Source organism: Lissotriton vulgaris, chromosome 3_1 (genome assembly GCF_964263255.1).
Source record: "Lissotriton vulgaris chromosome 3_1, aLisVul1.2, whole genome shotgun sequence".
NCBI classification, from domain to species: Eukaryota; Metazoa; Chordata; class Amphibia; order Caudata; family Salamandridae; genus Lissotriton; species Lissotriton vulgaris.
The window spans coordinates 2107076023-2107096529 of record NC_141689.1 but is presented as its reverse complement, the minus strand read 5'-3'; the positions used below and the strand labels follow the sequence as shown (position 1 = coordinate 2107096529).

The following is a 20507-nucleotide window of genomic DNA, read 5'->3' as shown; positions in this document are numbered from 1 at the left end:
TTTGGTGGAATATACGTCATGTGGGAATTGCTGATCAATCCATCTCTTGGCTGGCCATATAGTGCCAGTTTTTGAAGTGGATGTCAGAAGACTAGTCAAAATGTTTGCCATCCTGTGGACTAGATAGTGCGCAGTGCTCAAGTGAAAGTGATAATAAAATGACTACACTGGCTCTGAAAGGGTATGTATATAACAGTCCGTGTGTCAGGGGATAAAAACAGCGCTAGGTAGTGTGACTACCCTCTGGCGCTAGTGAAATGTGGTCGACATGTTTCTGCCCAAGGGGGATTTCCCCCGGCATTCTTCAGGACCTCGGAAAAGGATAGGCTACTGCCGCTGTGACTGGAACAGTCACAAGGATTGATAACTAGCAAAACAATTACATTTCAATTATATGGCCAGCCAAGAGATGGATTGATCAGCAATTCCCACATGACGTATATTCCACCAAAGGGGTGGTCTGATGGGATTGAGACTAGCTCCTTTTGTTTCCCAATGAACACTGGTTCGCTTTTGCAGCCGGCTGGACCCTAGTTACTGTTATAGCCACACACCATTACCCTGACCTGTTCCACTCTTCGTGTTTTTCGCTAACAGAAGTGGCCATCTTTCCTATGGACGTTTTCAACGGAAAACTGCTGCTAACAGAGGTTAGCGACAGCTTGTACATATGGCGATGAAAATATCGCAGACGAACCGCCGGAAAAGCGCTGCTAAGGCAGCATTAACTCCTTGTGCATATGCCCCTGCATTTTTTGCCCAGATAGTGAAAACCCGTTTAAAAAAAAGACAAACTAGCGAAGTAATACAGCTACAAAATGTGCCCGTATCATTTGCCTTTTCTCTGCCGCATAATTTAGTCAATTTTGCTGCGTAGTTTGGTCCTCTCCTGTTGCATTTCCCCAGTGATCCTCCTTCCCAGCCTGCTACAACTTACAAAAAAACATAACAGAATAAAAAAGGTTACCAACCGCTTGATTTGATTGTTAATACATCGAATAATACGGGGGAAAGCCCATTTCAAAATGAATAACGTCATCAAACCCCAGGACAGTCAGACTGTCATTCAGGTTGGGTGCCTGCGACTGTGTCTGCGTATTTTGCGGACACACACGCCTTCGTGGACTTACAGGACAGCGGCAGGCTGAGCGACCCGGGATGTGGAGACAGGTTCAAAGCTCTGAGAGCAACTGCGAAGTAATTTAATTCGCCGAGCCAGGGCACGAGTTTTCGGACAATAACCGTGATGAATGGGGGGGAGAGGGGGGGGGAGGGGGGGGACAGGGGGGGGGGTAATCCGTCAGACAGACATAGGAAAAATAAAATATGTATATACGATTGCATACAAGCACTGTTTCAGGGGGCGGGGGGCGGTCAGACGGGTAAGGGAGGGAACATGGGGAGAGAGGGCAAGAGGATGGTAGATAAAGATAGATGAGAGGAGATGAAGAAAGAACGGTCCATGGTGAAAAAAAAATAATTATGTGTCGGTCTTTTAGCCGCACAAGGGCTGAGCCACCGCCCTTCCCAGGATAACCGAAGGAAATTAACTGGAAAGAACCCTACCGTGCACAGTGAGAATGAACGAGACAGAACACTAGCGTGGAAATACGCACGGCAAATGGGAAAGAAAAAAGAGGGAGAACATAGAAGTAGAAAAAAAAAGAATAGAGAAAAGAAAGAGAATGAAAATTAATAAAAGAAGTGGACGAAGGAAGGATGCGGACCGAAAAGAAGAGAAGAGACAAAGTAAAAGGATGAAATAAGCGAGTATGAAACGTATGACGAGAATAAAACGAGAATGATCGTTTAATAAACAATGGGTTTGTGGTAAAAGTGAAAAGGAGCTGGGAGACTGCGATTAATAGGTCACCGGGAGGTGGAAATGGAAGAATGTTAGAAGGAAAGGGAGTTTTGTAGAAAATGAACATAAGAAGCGGAAGAGAAAAGGGAATGGAGAGGATCGTGGCGTGGAGCCGGCAGAGGTGCAAGATGAGTCAGTGACAGGGCTGGAGGGGAGGGGGCGCAATGGATGTGCGGGGTGGGTCCCAGGAGCGGAGACGCTCCTCACTCAGCCTCCTCCTCCCTCACCTTATCTGGGGCAGGCACACCGCTGCGGGCCCGCGATAAGAGCTGCGCGGGCTGTGCCACAGGGAGCGGCACTCACAGGGCGGCTCCGCGGCGTCCGGGCATGGACAACTCCAGCCAAGCCCTCGACGGGACGGGGCCCGCCCCCTCCTCCGCGGACCCCGGCCTCTGGCTCTCGCCCGCCGCCAGCACTGTGCCTCTGCTGGGCGCCCTGCTGGACCCCGCTGCGGTGTCCTCCATGGCTCCCTCCGAGGAGCCCACCGGCGCCCCCCAGGGAGGGGCTGCGCGCTTCTGGGACTCTCCGCTGAACGAGGGCATCAGCGTGCTGGTGGTGCTGGCGCTGAGCATGGCCATGCTGGGGCTGGGCTGCACGGTGGAAGTGGGCCAGCTGGGCGCCCACCTGCGCCGCCCCATAGGGGTGCTGCTGGCCCTCATCGCCCAGTTCGCCATCATGCCCATGGTGGCCTTCCTGCTGGCCCTCATCTTTCAGCTGGACGAGGTGGCTGCCATCGCCGTGCTGCTCTGCGGCTGCTGCCCCGGGGGCAACCTCTCCAACATCATGTCAGTGCTAATGCACGGAGACATGAACCTCAGGTAAAGGGGGGGTTCTGTGGGAACGGGGTGTCTGGGACTTCAACACTAACTACTACTAACAATAATAATAATTATTATAACATGTTTTTACATATAGCGCTACGTACCGCACGTCAGCGTTTCTAAGCGCTGCGAATACAATGTCACTGCCACCCATTAATGCCCGGGCATACATTAATTGATCCATTGTGAGGATTCTTCATGCCTCTGCCCTAGGAGAAGGCACAGGGTCCCAGAGGAAGTGGGCACACAAGCAACGCCTATGGGAATGCGAGGGTGATGCCATGGTGGTCAGCGCCCGAGGTGAAAGGTGTTCCTCTAGAGGACAAGTTGTCCCAGCAGAGGTCAAGTGCTCAAGTAGAGTCGCCACCTATCAATCCTGGTACTTCAGTGGGAGGGTACTTCGGGCTATCTCCCTGGGTTATTAAGTAGAACTACATTGTCAGTCGGAGGTCCTGAAGGGATGACATTCCGGACAAGCGTCAGATAAGCGGGAGCTGGATCAGAGGACGGTCTGGGTCGAACTCAGGGTGAACCTACTTGGAGCATCTTTGGGAGGGATCCTTGCAGGAGAGCAGAGCGTCTCGCGAATGTGCCCTTCTTGTGCCCCTGTGAGGCGGAACCAGGACATGGGTATTATAGTGGGTCCCTTCCTGTGGTACCACCAGGCAGTGGGGAAGTGAAATCTGCATATGCAAAGCCAGTGTTTGCACCATCAGCAAATAACTTTCGATGGATGGATGCACCCGGTTCCAAGACACCTGTGGACTGTGCAAACCTCGAAGCAGGGTATAGTGAAAGCGCACGCAGACGAACAGACATGATAGTAGGGGCTGGGGCGAGTCTTTCGGGAGTCAAGTAATGGAGGAGGGAGTGGCTAATCGCGCCCCATTGGCCAAAGGGCGCCTCCGCCGTCTTGTGCAAGAACCAGCGGTTTATCAAGTTGTTTGTCAGTGAATGCCTGTTTACGAGCGCTTCACAGAACCGGAAGCTGCTTTTAGTGCGTAAACCCCACAGTGATGCCTAAAAGAAGCATACCGAGTAGAATTTTACACCGTGATGAACTGTAACAGTAACCCCCAGGATCGAAACTCCTGGTTGAAAGGACCCTCGCTGAAATCTAGGACACTGTATTTTTACTGGCTTTTTGTAAACATTAAATTGGTGGATGACGGCAGCATACTCGTATCAAAGCCCTTTAATTATTTAAAAAGAGAGACACACCGACCTGGAACAAAAAAAAAAAAAAGGCAAATAAGTCTTCACTATTTTTGGTTTTTTTTTTAGTAGAAGACGACGCAAACAATTATTTACACCAGGCAAACATGATGCAGTGAATTCACACACGTATTCGTACATGAATGACAAGAAGAGGCACAACTGCATTTCAGCCATTTCCAAATGTTACGCATGGGCAGCGATTTAAGTGGGATGAAAATGTTGGGGGAGGGGGCAGGTCTCTAAAAGGGGCGTGGCCGAATAAACGTAACTAGGAATTCCTTCCAACATCCGTTGCCTACGTCATTAAGGGCGTAACTTGGAACGTGAACGAATTTTTTTTTGCTTCATACTGCATGCCAACCGGCCAGTATCTGGGTACATTTTTCTGAGTTACCTGCAATTACAGACAGACATATCACACAACAACAACCATGCGCCAAAAATAAGTCAGACCTATTGTTCTGTTATGCAGATTTGTAGAGGGCAATGTCACCCAGAAGGGTTTCCAGTTGCATTAAACTGGCAATGTCAGATAATGAAGTGATAACATTTTTCGGGAATAATTACAATTGAAATTGTGTAATTGCTGAAATATGAGACAGAGAATGAAGCATTGCTAATGTCTGTTGGAAGGGGTAGTGGCAGTGCTTAATTTGATCTAGTGGTTTCTGGTGCTTTGGAATCATCGCTTAGGGCCTCATTACAATGTCGGTCGGTAAGCATTCCGACGACTTATTGTTGGAATTGGATCCAACCGACTCGGGTTCGACCAGTCCGACCCACTGATTACGATGTTTCCGAACACCGTTCGTTTGGACTTCCATTGACTTCAATGGGAGCCTTTATTCCAACTGACAACACAGGCTTCCATTGAAAAGGAGTGGTTCTGGAAAACCTTGCACTTTGTCACAGGCACCCCATGGTGCCTGCCACACTGTACATGGACGTAAAGAAGGGTCCCATGGGTACCCCACGGGCCACAACCAGAAGCCTCCAGGTGAAAGGGGGTCTGCTACGGGCCCCCAAAGTCAGTTTCCAACAGCCGTTTCGTGTCAGACAGACCGATTCGGAAAGGTTATCCGAATCCGACATCATAATTCGTTGGTCCAAAACAGAGTCCCTAGACCTGTGCTATTAGGCCCTGACCGACTCAGAGTCTCCGAATGCCAGCCGGAACTAGTGGAAAAGACCGAACAGTTACCTTCTATCATAATCGGTCGGTCGGAAATGTTCCAGGGTCGGTCAGTAACATGGATTCCGACACGGGTTAGGAAAATCCGAATCCTCTTTCGGAACCTTTCCAATCGACATCGCAATGAGGCCCTTAATTGGCTTCACTAGCACTTATGATAGTTTGCCACATAGTGGCGCTGTTTTTGTTTTTAAATTTAGAGACAAGCAGAACAATAGTAGTTTATTAATTCAATAAAAATGACTTATCCCTGCCACCAAAGTCATTTTTATAGCTTTTGGGGACTGGAATAGTCAGAATTGTCACACTTGTAGGAGTTTGTTTATTTTGTTTCAATGTGTGATGTTTATTGGTTGTGTCGTTTCTGTAATTGACAGCAGTGACAACGGCCATGGGCAGTGTAAGCGGAAATAGCCATCTGACAAGGGCCTTACCGACTCAGAGTCTCCGAATGCCAGCCGGAACTAGTGGAAAAGACCGAACAGTTACCTTCTATCATAATCGGTCGGTCGGAAATGTTCCAGGGTCGGTCAGTAACATGGATTCCGACACGGGTTAGGAAAATCCGAATCCTCTTTCGGAACCTTTCCAATCAAATCCAATCCAAACATAAGAGCACTTATGTTTTGTACAAATTCACCACCGGGTAGTGACCTTCTGAGTGTCTCAATCACTCCTCTATAACTCCACTGTCCTCTGCAGTCCCCCACTCTGCTAGATACTTTTGCCCTTTTTCTCACCACATCTTGCTGAAATCCTCCATCTGGTTATCTCTCACACACATACAATGTCTCCTTCCTCACTTGTAAACACAGAGTTTAGATTTTCTTAGGTGCTGTTAGGATTTCAACAGCTATATATACCTCCTTCATACACTTTCACATAAAATGGTAATTACCATTGGCACATATGTGACAGTTGTTCTGTGCGCTCTGCATACAGCCAATAACTGGAAGAGGATGTAGTCTGAGTACCTTTATGACCCATTGATAGGCACTGTGAGAAAACTCACACTGCCTTTGGCCTCGACCCTACTGCTCTCAATTGTGATCTCATGAACACCCATCCACAACCTGAACTCATTCAACACCTAGATGCAACTCAGTACAAAGTGTGCACTTTATAAGAGCCATATGTTGCATATAAAAAACAAAACAGACACAACATCTGGAAACAGCAAATAATCTCAGTGTTGGACTTGGCCCTTCTGGAAGGTTCACCCCTAAACTTTTTGCTTTTATATGTGACCTGGTGCTAGTTGTTTTTGGCTTCTGCGCACTTTACCCCTGTGTCCCAGTGTAAAGTGCGTGCATGTGGTGAGGTTGGCCTGCCCTCCCATAGGAATGACTGGGGAATGTATGTGTCCCTGGTAGTTCCTGATGCATGGAGAGTGCAGGCTCGCGTTTGGTATGTGCGGACTCGTGAGACTGAATGCTGCGTGATGATGTGTGCAGCGTTAATGTGTCTAGTGTGGAAGTGCCACTTCTAGAAGTTGGCATGTCTCCAGGAGTCAGGATTGGTCTGCCCCGGTGGTGAATAGAGAGATTGACAGCCAGATGGGTGGAAGGAGTGCACCTGGGACCTGAATAGGGCTGGGCTTTCCCCACACAATGCTGGCTAACTCCGCCCCTCAAACACACCATGCAGAGGGCCAGGCTCACTAGCTCTGCTTGTGGGCAGTGGCATAGCCTGGTCAATAATATTGGGGGGGTGTAAGCTTCAGATTTCCAAACAACTTGCACCCACATCACACTGCACCTGTGTGAGCTCCACTGGCTCCCCACACAGAAACACTACCAGTTCAAAATCCTCACCCACACCTAAAAGCACTGCACCAGAAAGGCCCGCCTACCTCAACCACTATCTGAAGTTCCACCAACCTCCCCAAAACCTCAGTTCTACTTTCCTAGCCCTTGCCTGAACCCCAAGGTTTCGCACGAACAAAGCAGGTGGACACTCCTTATCCTACCTTGCAGCAAAGACATGGAATGCCATCCCACTGGGCATTAGGACAGCCCCATCACCTTCAAACTTTCACAAGAAACTGAAGGTCTGGCTGTTCGAGTGACTCTCTGAACTGCCACACCTACTTAGCACCTAGATACCCTCATGGGTGAGAAGTTTGAGCTCTACAAATCAGAATTAACTCATTCATTCAACCACCCTGGTATGGCTTGTTAAATACATTATAAGAAGCAGGGTGCAAGGGGGCTTAAGAGTCAGGGGAAAGAGCTAGGGGTGTGGATTACTAGGGGTACTTAAAACACAATCGTTAAAAAAACACTTTTGTGCAGCATACACAGCAGGTTCTTTAATTGTTTGATATTATTATTTTACTCTTCACCTTTTGTCTTCCTGACCATACCTCAAAAACACCCCTTTCTGACCCCCTTTCCTTCTCCCCGTCATCTGCTTCTCTTCACAGCATCTCGGTATATTTCCTGCACATCTTACATTACCTTGCATTGAGCACTCTGTCCCCCTCTCTACGTCTCTCTTTTTCTTACATTTACTTCTACCTCCTTCCCTGTGCTTTTTCACAAATGCACTGGATGTCTCCCAAGCACTTCTACTTTGACACCCAAATTACTCTCCCCTAACATAATATTAGAGAAGGCATAGTTTAAGATTATTCAGAGGTCCAGACAAAATGTGATTTTGCCTTTTGAGTGGTTCCTTTCCTGTAGCAAAAAATGGCAATTTCAGACCACTTAATTAATTTATTTTATTTTTATTTGAAAGATTTTTATAAAGAACGAACATCACCCGTCAGGGTATCAGAGTGCTGTACACAAAGCATGCAAGATGAACAAGAAAATATAGTACATTCAATATGTAAGTAGTCAGGTAAGTAGTAACGCACTTGTCACAATCTGTCAACCTCTTGTCCTGTGCACCATAAGGCTGCTGCCTACAATAGACTGAATGAGTTATCAGGACTGCCCTCTGTGCCACAGTGACACACAGCTGTCAAATGGGCCCACACAGTCACGGCACTCCAATTCCAACATGTAGCGTTACTTCTGTACATACCTCAGACCTAAAAACAACTCTATTTATGCCCCTCAGTTCTCACCTACATCATACCTGCCATTATCTTCTGTACTTTAACCAGAAAATGCAGCAAATCCGGACCTGGAGTAATCTAGATATTTTAGTACTTGGACCCACACACACTGCGTCCGCTTTAGTCCTGATGTAGATCATCTCTTGATATTCCACCTCCAGGCTTACGAACAACTCAGCCGGTCCTTTGCAGGCTTGCGTGCCAAGCCTCGTTCTGATCCAGACTCTATCCCTGTGCGCGCATGCGCACCTAACGTGTATTCCAAGCCTCGTTTCGGCACAGTGTGCACGAGTGCTCTACACGAGACGACGCGGGGCTTGCTTCCCAAGCCTCGTTTGCAGTCAACGCTTCTGATTGGCCGACGCCCCGACGCCTCCCTCTCTTAGCGCCGGGCTTGTTCCTCGCTCGTGATCCACGAGATCCAGCGGGGACAGCTAGGTGCCGAGAGGGTGCTGAGCGTTGCGGGCGTATGTACAATCGACCTGACATCTAAATAAGCTAAGTGTTTGTGTGTGAGCTTCTGCCTACTCTCCTTGAACTCTCCTTTGTGTGTTTTTGTTTTTACCTTGATAGGGTGTGCCATTGTCGCTCCCACCCCCCCTCTGAATCTATGGGGCGTGGTTCATACTGAATACAAGTGAGAACTCTGCCACCGATATTCTCAATTAGTGTGCCTATTTAAGCTCTCTAATTCACGGCCAGCAGGGCTGCGCATTACCATTACGTAGCTCTGTTCTATTACATCACTTTTCGGGGAATATCTCTCCGTATTCTTACCATAGGTAACGTTACTATTATGGGCAGCCTGCCTGGCTTCCCACACGGATGGACTTAGCACTGCAAGCCTCCATTTGCATTACCTCACTAAATGTACTGCGCCAGATCACACGACTCTGGCTCTAGTTGAGGCCCATCACCTAGGTTCATGGGCACAACTTCCACTTTACAACGTGAACCCTCCTGACCACGGCCATTGATAGGTCTGTTAGCACGTATCACGCCACACCTAAAGTTGCATGGCAACAAAACATGATCATTAACGACCACTTGTTCATTCTATGTTTTGTGTGTTGTTTGTCTGTCTGTCTTTTACCTACCTGCAGACTTCTGGGCTCCTCGCAATAGAGGCAAATCCCCAAGCCTTTTGGTTTGTATTTTCACGCACCTATTTTTACACATAGTGCCACTGTTTTAACTTTCACGACCTACAGCAGGGTAGGCCTTAGCGCGCCTATACCTGTTGAGGTAACACCCGCTTACTGGTCCTGACGAAAGCCCTGTAAACTCATACACTTAAAGGGCAGAAACATGTTGACCTTCCCCTAACAGGGAAACACCTGTATTTCTTGTGGATAGTTTCCCTGCACATAGCTCTTAATTTTAATATGTCAAGTTGACCAGCGAATAAATGATTTTTTGGGACAACCGCTGACATTTTTAACTACACTTTTTTTCACTTTTCACTCTCACAACAACCTGCTCTGCAGTCTCCTGGCGTCGTAGCACACTCGGGAGGTACTCGATCTCCCGAGTGGACCCGATGATGAAGCATGTCACCACTAGGGTGAGTGAGGGTTTCCTGAAAAAATAATGATTTTTTTCTTGAAAGTAAGTCCAGCCTTCTGACCAACTACAGCTGGCCTCATATCTATACGTGCTATCTCGATCACATTTACGCCTTACTGACGGACACTCTTCCTTTGTTTGTTTATTCCACCTTTAAGACCTACAAACACCCCTGCTAATGTAAATAAGTCCTCATAGTTAGCACACGTATAATTCCACACCAGGAATCCATTCTACTAATACACCTTTACACTGACCTGAAGTCCCCCCATGCTGTGGAGCGGGACTGTAATAGCCAGTATAGCCCAGCTACAAAGGGCTAGAAGGCTATTAGATTGTTCTGCCAATAGAGGGCAGAATGTTCTAACAAATAAAACAAAGGCTTCAGGGAGTGCGAGGGGATTGAAATCCCCTCAGGCTCCCTGAAGCCTTTGTTCACAGCCACAGCTGTGAACAAAGAAACATTGGAATGTTGGAGCTCCGGGCTTATGCCAGACGTTATAAGCCCGGAGATACTCTATTGTTTTCAATGGAGCTCCCAACATTCCAATGTTCTAATAAAATATATAGATATTATGCCTACCAGTTGGGCGAGAGTTGGAGCCACTGGCTCAGTATGCCCCAGCCACTTTGGGGGCGTCATTTCATCTGGGACGTCCTGCAAGGCGCAGGAACAGGCACGGGCAGAATTTCTGGAATAGTGAGATAATTAAACAGGGTCGGAACACCTATAATTACTCTCTTTCCATCACATTGTAGAATTTTGAGCATCTCATTCCAAGATGGCTGCTCCTATGGCATTGTTCTTTTCTTTTTATTCAATTGAACATGCCTCTCTGTCTTACTGCTCAAGGTTTACTGTTGGCTAGTATTTAAGGAGCCACTGAACTGTGATTCTTTGTGTTGCAACACAGTCAGTCTGATTTAAAAAATAAAATAAAATTACATTTGTTTTTATTGACTTTTAGATTGCATGTGCAGAAAGGCAACATACACTTAGGACTGTCAGTGCATTGGGTCACACATCAACTGTGGAAACTTACATGGGTTCAAGCATTTCAAGTGTTCGTGGGGTGCCTAGTGCACCAGAATGCATGGAAATCCAGTATTTAGCACAGTCCATGAATAATAGAGATTACAGTGTCTGGTATTATGGTTCCATCAATCCAGTGCGTAAGTCTTTCAGAGGGATCAATATGGACTTCCGAACAGATAACGTGCGATGAAACAGTTTTAAACCAACAACGGCAACATAGACCGGTGCCAGTACAAGTATCTTCCCCTCCCCCCTCCGCCCCCTCTCATCACGTTACATCATGTCAGTTTGACTGCCACTCTCCAATTACATCGTCTTTGTTGAACGCCCGAAGTGTCTGTTTGGGTATGCAGGTGTACATGAAACACCAAGGCCACACACGGACACGGTCCTCATCTCCTACTCTGCGCCTTCGTCCCTCCCCTCAGGTTTTCCCCCTGCACATACCTCCGCAGTTTGCTGGAGTGCTTGGAGCAGTCCCTCCCATTGAGTAGCTATGGGCTCCTTTCTCGGTCCCAGGGTCTCTTCCCATCGGATGGCTGTCCCCTCCGTCCTGGCCCATGCGGTGAGCGAGTATCTCCATGGTCGTGTGGGGGGGGGGGGGTGTTCTTGTGCCTTCTACTTCCTGGTGAGGAGTTGCTTAGCGACCACTAACCCCAGGCCAAGGAACCGGGATGTTACTTTTGTGGCCAGGGTCCAACCGAAAAGGTGCAGCAGGTACACCGTCCAGTCAAAGGGGTAAGTCGCGCCCTGTGTTTACGCGCAGCAACTCGCTAATTGTGCGCCAATATGCGCGTAGTCTGCGGCAACTCCATAGCATGTGTATTAGCCCAGCTCCGGGTTCGTCACATCTAGGGCACACTGCATCTGTGCGATGAAAGTATCTATTGATCATTTCAGGTGTAAGGTATGCCCTGTGCACGATGAACAATTGTATTTGCCGAAACCTCATATTTCTGGTTATGCGCACAGGGCTCTTCAATACCCGTTCCCATTCCTTGTCCTCTAGTTGCCTCCCCAGGTCTAGTTCCCATTTTAGCCAAAGGGGTTCTAGGGTGATCGCCGCATGAGTGCGTAGTGATGCCGCAAACCAACTGATCAGGTGCCGACCTCTCCCCATAACGTGAAGGTATTGAATGGTAAGGTGCTGGCTGGGTTCTGTGGGCATGTCCACCCATTTTGTGGTCAGGGTCATGATTAGTGAGCGGTGTAGTAGGAATTACCCAAGTGGTAAGCCCTCATCTGCAACCAGGGAGTCATATGGGGTGAGTGTGCCATCGTGGTATAGATCTCCCATAGTCTATTTGTCAGCGTCCCGCCAACGCACAAGCATGAAAGGGGTGAGTGCTCCCATCCCACTAGGGGAGCCCTCCAGCGGTATCGCCGGTGCGTAAGGGATAAGGGCCTTAGTGAGGAATATGCTTCTATGGTAGCATCTGTACACCACCGCCAGAAGGAGCGGCGCCAGCACTGCAGACTTGGCGGCGGGTGGAACAGTGTTAGTATCTGTTCCAAGGAGCGTGGGAGTAGTGTGGATGCCGTGTCTTCCCGGCACCTATCCACCAGCCAGCGGGCGATCCACTGCAGCTGTGCAGCTAAATAGTAAGACGCAAAGCAAGGTGGTGCCAACCCCCCGATCCGTAGGAAGGTATAGCTTCGCCAGTGTCATCCTGTGCCGTCCACTCCCCCAGATAAGGTCCCTGAGCAGTCTAGAGAGCGTGGCAAAGAAAGACGATGGGATATAGAGGGGCAAGTTGGTAAAGTAGTACAGCAACTGGGGGAGGATCACCATTTTAGATAAAGCTACCCTTCCAGTGACTGTTAGCTGTAGAGTGTTCCAGAAACATACTTGCGACTTGATGGCTGTAAGGGCCCTTCCCAGGTTACCATCAAAGAGGTCCGCCGGTTGCCGGTATATCTGGATTCCCAGGTATAGGAAAGTGTCCCCTCTCCACTATACTCTCGTACCATTAAGAGTGCATCCTGGGTCGTGCAGCCCTTCCCCAAACGCATAGAGACATGACTTGGTGGAGTTCACCCGGAGTCCCAAAATGTAGGCAAAGTCTTGTAGTATGTGGGGTAACTGGGCTGGGATATCTTCAACGTCTTGCACATATACTAGCAGGTCGTCTGCGTATAGCGATACCTGGTGTACTGCATCACCTAAGGGTATTCTGTCCCCCAATGTTGTGCCCAATGCTGCGGCTAGTGGTTTGATTGCCAGCACGAACAGGAGTGGCGACAGTGGGCACCCCTGTCTGGAGCCCTTGCTGATTGGAATAGCAGTAGATATGTACGGACCCAGTCTTACACGAACTGTGGGATTCTTGTATAGGAGGCCCACCATCTGCAGATATCCCAGCTCCAAATCATAGCGTTGCTACAATGTCGACAGGTAGCCCCACTCTAAGCAATCAAATGCTTTTTCAAGGTCCAATATTAAGCAACACTCTCTTGGCCACTCTTGCACGCTGTCCTTGGCTACCCTAAAAAATCTCTGCAGGTTCAGTGACGTGCTTCGTTTGGGCACAAATCCATTCTGGTCACTATGGACTAGGTCGGAAACCACTGGCGCCAAGAGCTCCCCAGAACTTTGGCGAGAATCCACATTGAGGAGCGCTAGTGGCCTATAAGAGCCCAGGAATGTGGGATCCCGATCGGGCTTGGGCAGAGATACTAGGTATGCCTCATGCAGCGAAGGGGGTAGCCTGCCTTTCTCTAACGCTGTCATGTAGAGCGTGTGCAAGAGCGGCACCAGAGACTTCCGGTAAGCCTTGTAGAACTCGGTGGGCAGGCCATCTGGGCCCGGTGTTTTCCAAGATGCCATGGATGAGATTGCTTCCCCTATCTCTTCCAAGGTGAGGGGGCAATGAAGTGCCTCCTGATGCTCCTCTGAGGCATTGGGCAGTTGTGTCTGCTCAAGGAACCTCTTCTCTCGTGGCCTGTGCAGCGGATCCTTGACTGATACAACTGGGTGTAGTGGCCCACCAGGACCCTGTGGATTTCCCGCTGTGTGTACACTAGATCTCCCTCTTGTGTGTGTATGGCTGCAGTCGGAGCGCGATTACTCTCCTGTTTTAGTAGCCAAGTGAGTAGGTGGCCCGCCCTATCTGCTGTGGCGTGTGTGTGGACCTTGTGGGCTGCGTAGTTATGGCACCGCAGGTGTTCCAGGAGATCCGCGTGCTGTGTCCGAAAGGTCTCCAGCCGGGTGGAGTGCCTGCTCCCTCCCCCTCGCGCTCATATTGTAGTAGTTGCGACTCAAGGATGGCGATGGATGTCACCAGTCGTTTCCTTACCTTTCATGTGGCTCCCAAACAGTGTCCCTTGAACGTTGTTTTGAGGGCATCCCACTTCACCAGCGCATCACTCGCTGTGGCTTCAATGAGCTCAAAATAGAAGAGAATGGCAGTTCCCATTGAGGAGCGGAATTCTGGGTCCTCCAGCCCAGTAGGTTGGAGGCACCAAGTGGGTATAGGGGGCCGGCCAGCTTCCCAACTAAGCTGGAACTACAGGGGGTTATGATCGGAGTGTGTTCGCCCTAAATATTCTGATTTTGTGACTAGAGGCAGCAGAGACTGGGATCCCACCACCCTGTCCAGGGGTACATGCAGGTCATGCGTCGCCGAGTAATAGGAATAGATACGGTCAGTGGGGTGAAGTGCTTGCCACATATCCAGCAACGCCCAGTGTGAGAGCCATCCTGTGAGCGCCTGCACATTTGATACAGCTGATGTTGTACATAGGCGGGGGAAGGATCTATCAAGATGCACATCGAGTACCGAGTTAAAATCCCCTCCCAGGAACCAGAGGAGCCCAGCATAAGGGGTCAGCGCCTGTGACAGCTGTGTGAGGAATGATGTCTGGTCAGTGTTTGAGGCTTAGCTTGAGGCCAACAATATGGATTGACCATTCAGAGTGCCCTTTACTAGAGTGTATCTGCCTTCGGGGTCTATTACCAAGGCCATACAAACAAAAGGACTCCTGCTCGTACCCAAATGAGTGTGCCTCTAGCATGGGCCGAATACACAGTACCATACACTTGCCCCCTCCAGCGCTTGCGCAATCTCGCTAATTCCGACTGTGACATGTGTGTTTCCTGTAAGAGGGCGATTCCGACTGAGTGCCTCTGGAGGTAAGCAAATATGGAGTATCGCCGTGTGGGAATATGCATGCCACGTATTTTCCATGTGATCATGTTAACGCGCACCATTGCGAGAGTGCTTGGGCAGCGGGGAGGTCAGGGGCGGGGCAAGGTCTAGCGGGTGCGGAGTTTGGTCTGGCATGAGTGCACCGGTCTGCTGTAACATTAACATTGAGTGAACAGTAAACAACATAACTTCCAGGGAGAACTTTGCGTGCTTGTTCGTCCAAACTTCTGTGACCATGCATAGGTGTATACTAGGTCAAGGTGCGGACTAATGGGGTGCGCGCGCTGTCAGCGATTTGTTGCGACTGTCCCTTCCCTATCCCACATGTGTGGTGTGCCATTGAGAAAGTCTGCCAGCGTTGGTTGGTTGGTGTCTAGGCGAAGATGGAAGTCTCAACACCTGTCTACCAGCTGCCTGCAAGGATGCCCACAGGGCGCCCGGCAACAAGTGTAGTGGTACCCCGGTATCAAATAACCGGAATGTACAGTCAACAGCTCTGGTGATCCGCTTCCGCCCTCGCCTATTAGGAACGGAGCCACATTAACAACAATTGTCTACTTGCGTGGATAGTTCAGCACGGCAGCGCTCTCATCCCAGGATACCATCAGCAGTCTGTGGGGTGACAACCGGTAGGCAAAGGTCGCCTGAGATGTCAGTTGATGGTGACGACAAGCCACTCACCACCACCGTGGGCTGCACGAAGGATTGCAACCGATCTTTAGCGCTCGGGGTGCTAAGACTGCTTCCAGCGCATTTTTACGCTGCATTCACATTTTGAAGCAATAAGAGACCAACTTATTAATCGGCTCATGTAATCCTCGAAATTACGATATTACACCACAATGCGTAACTACTTGCCATTTGCAGTAAAAATAAATTACCATAAATGCTCGTTCACAGTAGAAAATTACCACAAGCACACGGAAGAACTCAAATGGCAGAGTGGAGGAGGCTGTTGGTTATGGTAATTGTTTTTGCCCTATTCTTTCAGTGCAAGATGCATCCTCACATCCAAAGTGGTGCGAGTATATATTTTATGCTAAAATACAGCTCCAGCTGCCAGTTTCGCATTTCCCACAATTATGCATATTTTATTGTAATTTTGCAGAAATGTAATCTAGTTACACAACAGCAAATTACACACAATTCACACACCCCTACTAGTGAAGTATTCATGTCCAAAAATCCTCTTGGAGTTAATTGAAATGGCTATGTTGATTGAACACAGACTCTGTAAGAAGAAGATGGAACAGCGAAAGACTAAGGGAATCTGAGCCAGCTATCAATCTTGTACTTTCACTTTAAGACAAATTGAACACTCAATAAGTTTAGCACAGTCATCCTATTTGGAGGAAACAATACAAACGGGAACAGCTTGTTGCCCACTTTCTGAAGGTAAAAAGGAGCGGAGTAGAAAGGCTGGGTTATGTATGAATTGTCCTTGTTCCTCGTCATTTTGTGAGGGATTTCCCTGAGGAATCATTTTGAGATCAGAATAATGGCAGAATCTGTCTATTGGGAGGGAGAAGAGGACGGATATTGTCAAGCTCCCTAGCCTGGTCAATCTCGTGACCCAGAAAAGCAATATTCAAATACCAAAGCTTTCTGTAATAACCCCATCCTTTAGTCAGGAGTTTTTTGGATGCATCTGGATGAAACTTGAGGTCATCCCAGAACAAATCCAGAAATTCAATTGTTTACGACTTTTCCCTGAACTGGTGAATGAGATTTCCATTACTTGGAATGTTTCTATTGGGTATCACAATGAAACTGTCTCCTTTGATATTATTGTCTCTCCTGAGAATGTCTTTATATATGGGTTTCTGTGGCTCAAATGTCACAGTTCTTACATTAACTGGACTCCCCACACTATCTCCATATCCAGGGCCAGACTGGCCGTAGCGGGCACCGGGCATTCCCCCAGTGGGCCGCAAGGGTAGAGGCCGGTTTTGGCCCCCTGGGGCTGTTTTTGTTACAGGGCCGTTTTTGCAGCATAGCTGCAAAATCGTCCCTGTAACAAAATCGTCCGCAAACCAGCCCTGGCAAAGAGCTCGTCCACACCCTCAATCCCCTGGGGGGCTGTGCGAGCACTTTATCGGGGCCGGTTTTAGTTCCCAGTCCGGCCTTGTCCATATCGTCGCACTTTTTTTGAGGCAGTTGTTATGCTCCTGAAAGGTATTATTTTCCAGTTGAAGCCTCTTTAAGGGAGATTGCTTCAGGTCCATTGCAGGCCACAGCAAAGGTTTTTTAAACCTTTCAATATATTTTTAAATTAAGAAAGAATAATTCTAAAAGGAAGGGGTGCAGACAAACTGGAGCCACAAGGGAGGTACAATAAAACAAAATAGTAAATAACATTCTGCACTTGAGGGAAAATAAGTAGTGAAACAATAGTCGAGCATATTGTATAAAGCAGGGTAATATAGTAATGCAGTAAGTGGGACAATGTGGAATAGAAGGTGAGAGCAGTAATTGATAGATGTGAAGGCAGTACCAAGTGGTTTTGTGTGGTAAGTAAAGCGAAAGTACGCTTTGTACCTCGTGAGATTGAGATGTTTGGAGAAGGGATGGTGGAAAATGTTTTTTTGGAATAGGGGCAAGGGGAGTGGTAGTTAGGAGACTACCTGTAAGGCAAGTAGGACTGGGAGTGGAACTTACTATGATTAGGTGGCGGTTGAGGGCAGTGGCAAATTCAATGCTTGTATAAATCTGTCTACGGTGTACTGTATTTTAAGTAAGTTATACAGGACGTCAGTCTGATTAATACTAGTAGCATGTTCATCCCGATGTATGAGAACCATGTCCACCACGTGTGGGAAAGAAATGCAGTGGGCTGACTTCCATGTGAGCAGAATGAATTTGGTTGCAATCATTAGTAGTAGGTCTACTATATTCATGTCTGGTGGTGAAAGTGGGGCCTTGGGGTGGCTGGCATGGGATTTTTAAAATGTTTTACAAAAACACATAGGGGCCTATTAGGATGGCGGGCAGATTGCCCCCGCCGGCCCGGCGGAGGCGATATGCCCGCCATCCTTCCATGATTGACCCCCGTCACATTAGGATGGCTGTGGGGTCCGCGGCGGACGGGAAGACCACCCACCGCTTTTCCACCGGTCGACACGTCGAACGGGCGGAAAACTGCCACAATATGGTGGCGGTGTCAGGAAGACACCGCCAACCATATCAGGATGCCAGCGGAGAGCAGCCTTTCCATGGCGGCATTGCTGCCATGGAAAGGCATGCGGTCTTCGCTGTTGGAGGCCGTAGCGGGCCCCCAAGATGTTGGGGTGGTGGGGGGGTGAACATGGGGGGTACCTTGGCATGGACAAGGTGGCAGGCACCGCACAGTGCCTGCCAACTTGTGCACGCTAATGCACACTGTGCATTCCCAACATTGTGGCGGACGGTGCTGTGAGCACCGCCTGCCACAATGCTGGAAATAGGTGATGCAACCGCCGTGGTGGCATCCTAATTCCAGGTGCGGGACAGCCGCATCCCTGATGGACGGTCCCGCATACCGTTACGCCCCCGCCATCGTAATTGTACCCATAGTTCTAACCCTTGCTCCGCATTTGGAGTTTGACTGTGCGATTCCCACAGATTGTGATGTTCCCATTCTTTTGGGCAAATGTAATCTTTGTCAGAATCTGAAAAGGAAGCCCTTAATAAATATAGGTGAACTAGCAGAAAGGGCTTATCACACATTGGACATCTCCGGCTGGGGCATCAATGTTTTTTGGACCCAAGAAATTGAAAGAACTCTAGCCTTGCATAGATTATAGAGTGATGAATATGATCATTATTAAGAACAGCTTTCCATTACTACATACCACAGACATATTCGAATTATTTCAAGAAGCATCTGTCTTCATTAAGTTAGAACTTTGTGGGGCATATTATCTAATTTAAATCAAGGGAGTGGCAGTAAGATGACCTTTCATACAACCTTTGGTCACTTTGAGTACTGTGTCATGCCATTTGTTCGGTGGAATGCACCTTCCCGCCTTCAAAGGTTTATAGACTATGATCTTGCAGATTTACTGAACCAATTCATTGTGGTTTACCTAGAAGCTATCCTAATTAGTAGTCTCAGGAAACACATCTGGTAATTCCTGTCTCATCCTCATTTTCACTATCTACACTGCAAGCCAGAGAACTGCAAATTTGAGAGAGATAAAATTGATAATCTTGGTCACTGCCTCGCTGCTCAGAGGTTAGCAATGGATCCAAACATAATATGTGCTATTTTGGACTGGCATCACCCCCACGTCTTTTAAAGAATTATAATGTTTCCTTGGTCTGGCAAACTTCTATCTCAAGTTATCTCTGATTTTGGCAATAAGAAATTATGTATTTCGTGTACACTAAAGAAGGAGAACTGTATAGGTATTGCCTCCTCTAGGACATGTGACCACATGCCAGGCATCACACTCTAAATGTGCCTTGTCAGCAGAGCACAACAACCAGATTTTCCCCTTGTGCCTTCTGGGTGTTGTGCTCACCTGTCCTGTGGCTCTTTCTAACCAGCTTTGCCCCCAGTGCCCTCTTGGTATTTTTCTCGTCTTTGCTGCACCGCTGTATAACCAGCTGTACCCTGGCTCAACCCCCTATGTGTTCTGTATGTTATGCTTGCTTGCGCTCCTCTGCACTATAACTGTCTCTGCCTCCCTGTTTCTTCTGGTCACCTGTTTAGCACTAGGGTATAGCTGACTCTGCCCAACCCCTTGTCTTATGGACTTTGTGCCGCTTGCCTTGTCAGTTTGTGCCCTCCATTTCTTTTGGGTGTTGTGCCAGCCTGTTCAATAAAACACAATAATCCCCTCCAAATACCTGTTCATCTCCCAGTTTCTTTATAGTTGTTGGGTACAGCCAGCTCTGTCCCTGTGTCTTCCGTTTGTGGTGTTCACACCTGTATCAAACCCCTGTGTCTTTTTAGATTTTGTTTTAAGCAGCCTGTACCCTTCAAAGGAATAGGTCCTGCTTTAAAAAAAAATATTTCCTGTTAGGGAAGATATGGAGGTGTGGGGGGTGGGGGGGTACGGTGAGTGGGACCACTGGCTATTCCCCTCAAAGCCATCCGACACAAATTCCAAAGAGGAAGCTATCCAACATGGACAGATTCCCCATTGCAAATAAGTCACCACCTTATTTGATGCGTTGATAACTTTTTAATGGTTTGCAACCTCAAAATGACTTTTTACATGAGACCTTATCACCAGCTCAATCCAAAATGTCTTAAGTTGTTGTTTGTCTGTTCTACACTATGCTATTAAAGGCTAAGTCAGCTGTGAGTGCTAAGTGTTGTACTCACTTCTGGTCTGGCAATTCGGATTGGACTGTTCCCACTAGAGTAGAGTCAAGACTAATTTGCATATGGCTGGGTCCAAACTGAGGTGACATGGTGTACAAAATAAAGATGGACTTGGCTGCGGCTGGAGTGAGTTATTACCAGTTGCTGAGATTAGTTCAAGCATTCCATCCATTATTGATTTGTACATTTCTACAGGATGCTATAACTCGCTCTTATCTGTGTCCTCTGGGTGTTGTGTCATAATGTGCTTTTTAGCTATAAAATCTGCTCCTATGTCCTTTGGT

At 48.2% G+C, this 20507-nt stretch overlaps 1 protein-coding gene across 1 annotated transcript in view; it reads left to right on the top strand.

Moving 5' to 3' along the window:
- The first annotated feature begins 2130 nt into the window (after window positions 1–2130).
- The window catches only part of SLC10A4 (solute carrier family 10 member 4), a 130618-nt gene continuing 112241 nt past the window's right edge, over window positions 2131–20507 (top strand). Inside the window, exon 1 of the mRNA XM_086962674.1 lies at window positions 2131–2682. Within this exon, the coding sequence (XP_086818800.1) occupies window positions 2192–2682 (491 nt within the window). The 5' untranslated portion in view covers window positions 2131–2191. The remainder of the gene's footprint in view (window positions 2683–20507) is intronic.